The sequence below is a fragment of the Ailuropoda melanoleuca genome, chromosome 15 (genome assembly GCF_002007445.2).
Source record: "Ailuropoda melanoleuca isolate Jingjing chromosome 15, ASM200744v2, whole genome shotgun sequence".
Lineage (NCBI taxonomy): Eukaryota > Metazoa > Chordata > Mammalia > Carnivora > Ursidae > Ailuropoda > Ailuropoda melanoleuca.
This window is the reverse complement of record NC_048232.1, coordinates 42525640-42537759: the sequence shown is the minus strand read 5'-3', so window position 1 is coordinate 42537759 and position 12120 is coordinate 42525640. Positions and strand designations below refer to the sequence as shown.

Below are 12120 nucleotides of genomic sequence, written 5' to 3'. Positions count from 1 at the left end.
AAACTAATGCTATCATCCTTAGATAACATCCTATGTTAGAGTCCTAACAAACTCTTTTAAATAAGGTACCATCACTTTAAATTATCTTCCCCAGGTCAGTCCTGTTTTAAGTTACTGATAGGATCTACTTTGAGCACTCTTTCACTCTAATTAACTGTTATCATTGCTTTTAGGAGGAGAAAAATGCCTCTTTACTTTTTCTTTGCATGTGATTTGAATTTTATCTAGGAAGCCTTTAACAACAAACATTAAGAACACCTTCCTATATAATACTCTGTGTGGGGACTGAAGGACATGGGTCACATATTAAAAAATTACTGGGAAATTTCCAAAATACAAATTCTCACCTCCACCCCAACTCCCATCACAAGGTTATCAGGTGTATTTTCAAAATGACGAAGAGGCAATGATTCTAGAACATTGGTCCATCTGACATCCAGCCCCCTCCCCTTAAGAACTACTGCCAAAGACAAGTTAAATACTGAACAGCCGAAAGAAAAAAACAGAGTGATCAACTGTCTCATCTCAGCTTTAAACGAAAGAGTTGGAGACAAAAATAAGGTAAACAGACTCAGGTTTTTTCTCATATACCTCCCCAGACGATTCATTGTTTCAAAAGTAATTTCTCAAGAGTAATAAGATAATCACACTGAAATAAAGCCCCCCTAACCTGTTTGAAAGCCAAATGAATTTTTCTCCCAATTCTGGCTCTTCTCTACCTACTGAAATAATCCAACTGCAGTAACAACTACTTAAATGCTTTTTTTTTTGGTATCTGAACCAGATCAAGTATGAGTAAAGTGTACTATTTATATTACATACAGAAATGTCAAAATCTGTGTTTAAATCAATTAAAAAACACTAACTATTGGAGCTGAAATGATAAATAGCTATGCAGACAGTCTGGCAAGATAAACTATGTGATAAGGATTGGCAAAACAACTTATTAATTTAGGAATTCATTGTTATTTAAGGAGTTAATATGTTCATTTAATGCTAACTTGACAAAGTTTTAAACTATAATGCAAGCACAAGTCTTACCAAGTTTTATGAAACAGCTTATAAAGTCTGTGTTCAAATTGGGATTATACAAGGTAAAGCAAGCATGTACTTTTTTTAAATGAACACAGTTGTAATTGATAGCCCTCATTTTATATGATGACAAATGAAATTAAAACCACACAATATTCTATAAAACAAAAATCTGAATAATGGCACACTACTGCAGGAATTCTATACACAAAGCATTAAAATATCTTAGCCATTTTACTTCCATAAAATCATGAAATAAAACCACAGTAGTTAGGACCTCTAAAGACCCCTGAAATGCTCATCATCTGGTTGAAGAGAACATGGCCACTAATTTCAGTAAAAAAGCAAATAATCCCAATGCAAAAAGTTGTTTTATGGCTCTGAAGGGAGTCTACTGGTGTACAGATTCTTTCCTTTATTTACCACTTATTTATTCATTGGCTATTATGCTACAAAGGCTGGACTATGAGCAAAGAATAGATAAAAAGTAAATAAACCTTGGCTCCTGACCTCAGAGAAGTCTACCGATATTCAAAAATCTATGATTAATGCAAAACCACAAGATACCACCTCACACCAGTCAGATTGGCTAGTATCAAAAATACAAGAAATAACAAGCCCTGGCAAGGAAAGGGAACCCTCATTCCCTGTTGGTAGGATGCAAAATGGCGCTGCCAATATGGAAAATGGTATGGAGGTTCCTCAAAAAATTAAAAATAGAAATACCATATGATCCAGTAATTCCATTACTGGGTATCTGCCAAAAACAAAAAAACACTCACTCAAAAGGATATATGCATCCCTATGTTCACTGCACCAGTATTTACAACAGCCAAGATATGGAAGCAACCTAATGTCTCTGATAGGTAAATGGATTAAAGAACAATGGAATATTTTATGGAATAGCCACAAAAAATGAAATCTTGCCATTCTCAACAACATGCATGGACCTAAAGGGTATTAAAGGGGATTAAGAGGCACAAACTTCCAGTTATAAAATAAATGGCAGGGATGAAAAGTAAAGTACAGCGAATATAGTCAATAATATTTTAATAACTTTGTATGGTGACTATACTAAGCATGGTGAGGACTGTGTAATGTACAGAATTAGAATTATCAAATCACTTGTACACTTGAAACTAATATAACATTGTATGTCAACTATACTTCAATAAGTTTTTAATTTTAAAAAATCAGACTAATGGTTAAACATTTTTTTAAATTGAAATGAGCCCCAATAAAATTAACATACATTTTTAAAAATCAGAAAAAATGTATTGACATAATATAAAGTTATACTAAGAGTTACTTTTTAATGGTGACCCCCAAACAGAAAGTTCTAAGAATTTCTCCTTCTGTTAATTCGATATAAAAATTCGCACTATAAATCATCCTATAAGAAAGTTGTTTAATCAGCTAAAAAGCTGTCCATGGCAGATTCAAAAGACAATCTGTAAAATGTCTCGTAAGCATGTAATGTTCTACATGGTGCTAAGACCTGAGATGATAAAACAGACTTAGTCCCTTCCTCCTAAACTTTTCATCTATTATGGCAGACAGACAGGTAAATGGACAAATCCCAATCTTATAGATTCAAAAATACTCAAGGACATTTGACACTGATCACACCAAAGAAATAACAATTAGTTTGCATCTCAAAGGATTAACAGAGGTGTGCACATGGGGAAAGCTGGTTTTCAATTTTCAATTTTTATTTTTGTTGGGGTAGGGGTGGTGGCAGCAGCAACAATGCTGAGGGACATAATACTTTTCAATGAAGGGCTAAGAAGCAGTTAAGTGTGGCTGGGACATAAGCAGGTAGAAAGAAACCTAACAGGAAGAAGATGGAAATGTAGGCTGACATCAAGATAAGAAAGATCTGACACACTCACTACGTAGTGAGAAACTATTATGTATGTATCAGGTACTATGCTGACCCTGTACAAATAAGAGATGGCAAAAGCAAACACAGTTCCTGCTGTCTTGGAGCCTATAATACAATCAAAGAGAGACAGATTAGTTTTAAAAACTACATATATGGGGTATGTATGTACTTACGAAGAGAGATAAATGCTAGGAAGGGAAGGAAAGGAATATAGCATAAAGAACTCAATGGTATAATAAAGTAACCTGATGTAGACTGCATTGGGAGTTGTGCATACCAAAGACTGAACTCTGAAGCACCAGCAGGAATTATTTTTGCAGGGGAAGCAAGAAGCAAGGGCCAAGAGACTGAAGAGATTTGGGGGGTCTTATTAGGATTTTAGTCTTTATTCTAAGAGCAATGGGAAGCTACTGAAAGGCACCTGGGTCAGAGATGGGCAGTATACCAAAATGATCAAATGTGTATTTCACAAACATTACTCCAGCTACACTACGGTCAGAGTGCAGAGAGAACCAATCTTCATTTAGCCAAACTGAAGGGAGAAAGTTAGGAGAGTTACTGTAGCAGTCTAAGTGAGAAATGATGATAGCTACAATTAGGGTTATGTCAATGGAGGAAGAAAAATGGACATACAATCAATTCTGTTAGCAGAGTAAATGCCTTCTTGTTTCAGCTCATATACTGTAAAAAGTATCCTCTTTTCTATCTAATGCCACATCTTTTGCATGTTTGTGCTTTTTGTTGGTAATTTTGCTGTTTAAAAGGGCCCTCAAGCATAGTGTAGCGCTGTCTAGTATTCCTAAGTACAAGAAAGCTGTGTCTTCCAGAAAAAAAAAAAATACACGTATTAGATAAGCTTTTTTCAGGCATGAAGTGATAGTGCTGTTGGCCATGAGCACAATGTGAACAAATCAACAACATATATTAAATAAGGTTGTCTTTAAACAGAAACATAAAACAAGGTTATGAACTAATCAACTATGAAAATGCTGTGACGAGGGGCTCACAGGAACCTACCACCGTATTTCCCCTAGAAGTAATGGCTCAGTATCACTAATTCAATGTTCATGGTAACTTGATAGTACACCCTACTGAGAATAATGAGAACCAACTATTTGAGATTTTAAAAGTTAAAGTTAGTCTTTGAAATGGATTAGATAAGGGGATGGTAAGGGATAAGTTAGGAAATGGACAAAGTAGGAGGAAAACCACAGGACTTGGGTGTTACAGTCAGGTATGGGTCCCTTCCCGACTCTTAACTGTTATTTAGCAGCCACTGTCCTATCAGCTGGTTCAACCACGCACCCAACTATCACAGAAAGAATTAATAAACCTGGCTCAACTACAGGCTACACTGAATGGCCATTCCTCTGATCCTAATCGACAAAATCTCAGCAATAATGAAGATGTAAACATCATAAATCAACGATGCCCCACAGCACAACTTCATCTGCCCTTGGTCAAAAGGGAGGACTAAGACGGGGGGGGGGGGCGACAACAGAACAGAAGAGCCCTACAGTCCAGGAACTGATCTGAGGCTCATACCTATATATCTGAATGTTATTACAAACTGATCTGATTTTTACAATGAAAGCATATTGTTTTCCTAGACATAAGCAACCTCACAGAACATCCATATAAGACAAGTTCACTTAACACAAAATACCAAACACGTCTTCTCTAACTCATTAAGTGACTGCTACTTCTTCACCAATTACAGCTTTTCCTCTGCTTTAATCTTGCCCTCCTTGTATTAAGATGTCAAACGGAACTGCCCCCACTTTCCAACAATCCACTGTGAAACTCCACTTCCTTAGACCCTTCCCAAAATTACCCAAATGAATAGGTCCTAACACCCTTTAATTGAGACTTCCCATAGTGTTCTCTCTCCCTCACTATAATGGTAATAAACTCAACCTGTGTCAAGGATGCCTATTTAAGAGAATTTCAAAAAGGAAAAAATTATAAACAGTGCTTGTGTATCAAATAGATGAGCAAAGAAAATATCCACTGAATTATTACATAAAGCTTGTTAGAAACCTGGGGAAGAGTAATTTCAGTGATCTTCAGCTAAGAAGTTCAGAGTTTATCTTGTAGTCAATGGGAATTAGTGGGGGAAGGCAATGATCAGCTGTGATATTTAGAAAGAAAATTCTAATGGAAGAGTTACCAAACGACTGGATTAAAAAGAGGCCTGAGACAGGAAAACTAATTTTGAGAAATAATCATCAGGGAATTAAATGAGAGAGAAAAAAGTAGAAGGGTGACATCAAGGTTTTCCAAATGGGACATTTGGGACATGATAATGCAATGGGACAAAATAAAAATGGCTTAAGGTGGGAGAGAAGGAAGTTAAAATGTTAACTTTCTGGGGCACCTGGGTGGCATAGCGGTTGGGCGTCTGCCTTCGGCTCAGGGCGTGATCCCGGCGTTATGGGATCGAGCCCCACATCAGGGCTCCTCCGCTGTGAGCCTGCTTCTTCCTCTCCCACTCCCCCTGCTTGTGTTCCCTCTCTCGCTGGCTGTCTCTATCTCTGTCGAATAAATAAATAAAATCTTTAAAAAANAAAATGTTAACTTTCAAGCTTCTATGGCAGTCCCAGGTGGATATAACCTACAGGCAGTACCATCTCATGTATTCGATAAATATTTTGGGAGTATCATCATTAGGAACTGTGCCAGGTTCTGCAAACACAGTTATGAACAAGATAATCATAGGATAGAACTTACAAACCTGGCTTATTCTACTGGACTGAAAGTTCATTGAGGGGAGAACTTACTCATCTTTAGTAAATCCAATGTAGAGATGTGCAGAAACAATGGTAGAAATAGATACCTTGTACTGCACAATGAGCAGTCTCACAACCCTTCCCCTCATACACGAGCACAATTTCACCCTTGTTACTAACAGAAATCTAAGTGATATGGGCCAACTGCACTATCCAGTGAGCTATTTACCTTTCAAAGAACTCATACACACACCACCACTATCTCATTTTTTTCTCATTTATTCCCTTGGAGTATGAATTTAGGATGGTCTTAATATTGTTCATGTAAATAAAACTAAATTTTAGTCCTTTCTTCCCAGTTTCCTCAAGGGGGTCTATTTTTCAGTGGTGAGCTTTAATCATTGCTGATAATCAGTGTTAGCAGTACACCTTTATCAAGAAAAATCACGTAAGTGAAATCCAGTAACTTACTGCCATCAACCGGCAAAGTACTTAAAAAGTGCCCAGAAATCACCTTCCTAAGCGCTACAAATCTATTTCTTCTAACTTTTCTTCAAGCACAAGTAGTACAGAGAACTTCACTAGTATTTATTGTTACATTATTATAAATGCCCATACAGTATTTTCAGCTATGTTATAGGATCTCTAAGGTCCCTTCCAGCTCCGGAAGTGAAGATTTCCATACCAGGCCTGAGATTTTTATTAGCATTTTAAAGTTTCCAAGAAAAAAATACCTGCTAATATCCAAAACAGATACGTACATACATAGATACAAACATACATAAATTTGGTAACATAAACCATTATCAAGCTAGGAAATTCTGCAATGCAGTAAATTATTTTAAGATTGTATCAAATGGCATTTTAAAAAATAAACTGGAGGGGCGCCTAGGTGGCGCAGTCGTTAAGCATCTGCCTTCGGCTCAGGGCGTGATCCCAGCGTTCTGGGATCAAGCCCCACATCAGGCTCCTCTGCTGGGAGCCTGCTTCTTCCTCTCCCACTCCCCCTGCTTGTGTTCCCTCTCTCACTGGCTGTCTCTGTCAAATAAACAAATAAAATCTTTAAAATAAATAAATTAATTAATTAAATAAAAAATAAACTGAAGATTTTTCCAACTGTTTCTGGAAGAGATTTCCCAAAATCCTTACACGCTTTTCTCTTAACTCTGTAATTAAAATCCACCTAAAACTAGCACCTGAGAACCACAAGGCCAAAATAGTGGAGGATTAAGTTCAGTAAAATAAGGTCCCTACCCTCAAGCAGTTCCCTAAACAAATACCCCCAGCTCCAGTCAAGATTATCTACTTGTATAGTGAGCTTTCACACTTGCACTCATTTTCTCTACCTACAATTTCAAGACCTAGCTCAGGTGACTCCACAAACAGGAATCTCCTTGCTTTCATCTTCTCTGCCACTTAAGGCTGACGACTACATATTGCCCTGGGTTCTTTATCTTTTTATAAAAGTGCCTTAACCATTCAACAAGCACGTAAATATTACTGAGGGCAAGCACTAGATCTTAAACATTTTGTAGTCCCTCTCAGGGAATTACTAAAAGTGTCTTCTAGCACAAAATATTCCATAAGCCTAAGAGGGAACTCAAATTGAAGTTCTTAGTCTTAATGTCACCTTAGTCAAAACCCTGGAGAAGTAACATAACATGGTGGTTAACAGTTCATGCTCTGGCGGTTGGGGCTGGGGGTGGCCTGGAAATCCCAGATCTAATGTCTAACTCACCTTGGGCAAGTACTTAATTAACATCACCACACCTCAGTTTCCTGGACTGGAATAGAGATTGTTAGTATCCACTTTACTAGAGTTATAAGGATAAACAGGATCAAGTATATAAAGTTGACAGTAAGCATCAATGTTAACTACTATGTAAAGATAGAAGAGTAGTAAATTTTTTTGAGCTCTTTATTCCTTGGACTACTTTAATTCAGTTGGTGGTGAAGCATATGAAAATAAAAGCAAAACTTCAGTTACCTCAACCCACTGAATTTTCAATATTAATATTCATAAATAGAGCACTCACATGGTTCATGCACATTAAAGTTTTCATTGTTATTTACAGAATGACCTACCTACTAGTAGTAAACCTTAAAATACCTCCTTCAAAGAGTACAGTACCCCCAACCAATAAATTGAACCCATGATTTAAATCCTACAAAATGATTCTTTAAAAATGCTGACATCTGAAAAAATGGAAGCTTATACCCATTTCTTTACTTTCTTTATATGAATGGACTATGTAGTTATCCAGAGACTTAAAATTTCAGGCCTATAAGGGACCTTTTGTAATCATCCACGTATAAGTCTCTCAAAGTAAAAATTTAATCCCAAATTAAATAGCCTGCCCAAGATCTCATAGAGAGTTCACAAGAAAGAATCCTACTAGATTAGAACACATGACTAGAGCCCATATTTTGTGACCAGTAAATCATATTCTCTTTGGATTCTACCATGAGAGGAATAATTTTTTTTCCTTTTAGATATATTATTGTTTTCATCTCCCCTTAGCACAAGCAGAGTGGTTTGCACGAGATATTCTGCAATATTAACTCTGTCCTCAAGATCTTTGTTATTTGTTAGTAGGTATTTCAAAACATGTAGCGACAAACTGTGATATTTACATCAAAATAAATTTCAAATGAGAAAGCAGAGGAATAATTTTAAAATAGAAAACATATATTCAAATAAATGCCTATGCTGGAATTATACAGAAAAATGTTCAAAATACTTGACCTCAAATGCTCACTATTTTAATCTCTTAAATTATCTGTAATTTAATATACACAGTACTTCAGTTCCAAAGAGTTGTCCGTTAACTGGATGGCTTCAGCATATTACAAGACTTTAAAACGTAGTTAATAAAAATATCTTAATGCCAAGTAGCTGGAAGTCACTGTTTCTACACTTATCTTCTTCATCAACTATTGGAAATATATCAATATTACACTTTTAGAAGAACAATCCTCCAAGCAATGTTTTGATTTACTCTGGCTGAAACTCACAGATAATTTTTATCAAGTTCAACACTGACTACAGCTTAACATCAAAGCATTATTTTTTTCATACAGTTCATTTAAAAAAGAAAGCACAAAATCACATATTATCCCTACAAGAAATTTAGGTAGCTTGAGTCAAAATCACACATGCAGTAATAACACGACTTGATTTGTTTATTCTAAGCATACTACCCATACACAAGCCTACCTAGTTGAACAAAATTATTATAGTATTACAACAAAGTGCTATCTTTAGTATGAAATTGAAAACAATCAGAATGATATTTAGTATTTAGTACTTTTACAGAATGAGCCAAATTGACAGGAATGGGAAGGGTGGGAAAAAATCACACCACAAGCTCCACACAGCTGAAAATTTATACATATATATGTATATATTCAACTCAAATGTGCATTTAAATTTCAGTGTCTTGCACTGGGAGCAAGCAAAGCTCCAAAGGGAAGTAAACAGCATTCTAATCCTTAAAACACACACACACACACACACACACGAAAAACTTTTATTTCCTCCAATAAATCTTGATATTGATCTACACAAATCTATGATCAAATCTACACAAATCTAAAATACCAAAATAACCAAAACAAACATGTCTCTTCCAGAAAGTCACAACACTAAAATCTTTGGTATTAGCAAACTGAATTTTAAAAGTTTCAAATGAAGCATCTCCCTAGGTAGCAAAACTTTAAAAAAAAAAAAATCATTTCCGGCTTTGAAGTCACAGAACCAAAACTGTATTTCACTGACCATCTGAATACACCGGCACATTAATTTAATTAGGAACATGATCACATTTTTCATGCTTCTCCTTTCACAAACAGGAAAATCTCTTCCTGGTAGATGAGGTCTGGACATGTTTTCAGGTGTTAATACTGTTCATTCATAACATAAAACAAAATAGGCCTCAGCCTCAATTTTAATAGAGCCTCAATTTTAATAGAAAATATCTGTTCTTTCTTTTAAAATGCTCACAAAATACAACTACCAAGCTTAGAGAACAAAGTATCAAAGAAATAAGCTTTTTTTAGATTGGAAGCTTATTTATTTTGTGATGGGATAGGAGATGGGAAAGAAGAAATGAAACCACCACTGTAGTACCAAAAAAAAAAAAAAAGAGGCGGGAGGGGGGGGGACCAAGATAATCGGTGAAAATATAACAATTCTTCAATATGAATATTACCAAGGTTTGGAACGGACAGTACAAGTCTCCGGGAACAGAATTGCTATAATAAAGCTTCATATTCACCACCCTCATTTTTGAAAACTTCCATTAGTAAGACCCATTTGCTTGCTTTCCTTTTTAGTTTAAGGTTCAGGAATTCACCTTTCTGGCAGTAATTTTGGATATAAGGAAATGAGAACGATCCCTCGAATTTTTGCTTAGTTTTCACCTGACAAGGAAAAATGACAAGAGATGCTGGCGGGAAAACCCTGCGAGTCAAGTTTCCTCATCCTGGCTCCCTCCCCACCCCACCCCCTTCTTCCCACCTTCACGAAAGCAATTGTCCAAAGAAAAAGTTTATAACCCAATCCGTGGAAAGCTCAAAGCAAATCATTCAAGCTGAATGCACCTGGGCCCACTCCCGTCTGCGGGTAAAGAGGCGGCAGCTGGGGCCGGAGTGGGCAGCAGCCCGAGCGCGAGCAAGCAGGGCGGCCTAGCGCTTGAGGCGGGCTGGACGGTAGGCCAGGCCTCCTGGTCTCCAAGCCTAGAGCAACTCCCTTCCCCACAACGGTGGGTGATTTTGCCCCTTCACACTACCTGGGACGCGAAAATCACGTCTCGGGATTGGGGGTGGGGAGCAGGGAATGCAGTGGAGGCGTCTGGGGACGCAGAAGGGGCCTCGGACCCGCCGCGGGCAACGGCCTAGAGGAAAGAACGGGGGGAGGGGGTTGGAAGGTGGGAGAAAAAGGAGCCTGCGGGATCAGGGAACGGAGTGGTGGGCCGGAGAGCTCGGGAAAGCACACAAACCAACTAAGGCCAAAGGGGTGGGGCAAGGCCTGTGTGAGGGCCAGGGCCGCGGACGGGGGACCCCAAGGTGGGTTTACGGTCGGATTTTGGCCTCACCTGAAGTCCTTGTCGCTGGATGTCATTTTTTCCAGCAAATTGGAAATATGGTACGAGGCGCTCGCCATGTTGACGGCCTCGATCCCGCCCGCTGGCGTTGCTGGTGCTGCTGCCCGCTGCCGCCGCCGCTGTTGCTGGGGCTCCTCCTCTCGTTCGCGGCGGCTCCCGCTTCCAGGGTCGCAGCGCGACGCCGACGCGGACTAGGGAGGCGTCTCGATGGGCTGCCCCCTCCTCGGAGAGGCGTGGGCCTGTCCTGGAGGAAGCAGAGGCTACGGGGTCGGCCTAACGACGGCGCTGCTCGCTGGAAAAAGAGCTCATGGGCAGCGAGGAGTACAGCAGGGCCTCTCCGGGGAGCCAGACACCTCCACTCGGGTCGGTCTCGCTCCCACTCTCTCCGCACTCGCTCCCTAGGGCAAGGGGCCAAAACCCGCCTCCTTCGCTCCGGGGGTGGGGGCGGCAAACGCGGAACGCCACGGAAAGCCGAGGTCAGGGTTCACGGAGGTCTCCCCACGCACGCGATAGAGACGCTATTTAAAAGGCAATCCTGTTGGCTGAGGCCTCCGTCAGTCTTCGCGTGAACCGCCTTTCAGGAGGCATGACAACGACCAAAAGGGGCTGTTCTCGCGAGACTTGAAAGCGACGGTTAAAGGACGGGGGGAGTGAGGGGGACAAGCGTGCTGTAATCTGAGAATAACTTGCTTTTTTTCCGTATGACAGTAAAGGAAAGGTTTACTATTTTTAGGAGTATAAGGCCAGGGAGTAATGCTAGCTAAGGGGTAGCGTGGGGACCAACATAAGAATTATTAGTAGAAGCTTCCATTCGAATCGGACGCGTGGCCTACTTTGCCTTCACCACTGTGAAATAATGTTGCCACGTGAAAACCACAAATCCCACAATTCCCTCGGCGTGGTACATTGGGTCAGCATGTGATTGGCTGAAGGAACTTGTAGCTTCCTCGTTGGCTCCCGCGCGAAGAGTGAATGCTGGGATTTGTAGTCTAGAGGAGTCAGCTGTGGTGGATAAAACCTTTAGCTCCCCGCGCGGTTGGTTTCTGCAGCGTATTCGAATTTCCTCTTACAGTTCCTTTTGCTGCTGTGGGATGTCCGCAGAGCTAGGCTGCTGCGGTTTGGGCAGGCGCAGTGCGGATCAGTTAGTGTTCTTGGCAGAGATGTAGTAGAGACTTCCTAACGCCAATCCTGGAGAGTGATGGTAGCCTCATCCTCAAGGCAGCCGAGTCTCTGCTAGGCACACTCCCTCCGTGCATTAAAGAGCTCGCCAAAGCAAGGAAGGCTAAATGACTGATGATTGTATTCGAACCTTCTCGTTTTATTCAGAGCAGCTAAAGGACTACCTGCTCTAGTCATCTCTCGTGTATTT

The 12120-nt window shown here is 39.6% G+C and overlaps 1 protein-coding gene across 1 annotated transcript in view; it reads right to left on the bottom strand.

Annotated features, from left to right (window-relative positions):
* The window catches only part of CAND1 (cullin associated and neddylation dissociated 1), a 43659-nt gene extending 32400 nt beyond the window's left edge, over positions 1 to 11259 (bottom strand). Inside the window, exon 1 of the mRNA XM_002918324.4 lies at positions 10743 to 11259. Coding sequence (XP_002918370.1) covers positions 10743 to 10810 — 68 coding nt within the window. The 5' untranslated portion in view covers positions 10811 to 11259. The remainder of the gene's footprint in view (positions 1 to 10742) is intronic.
* Positions 11260 to 12120: the final 861 nt, after the last annotated feature.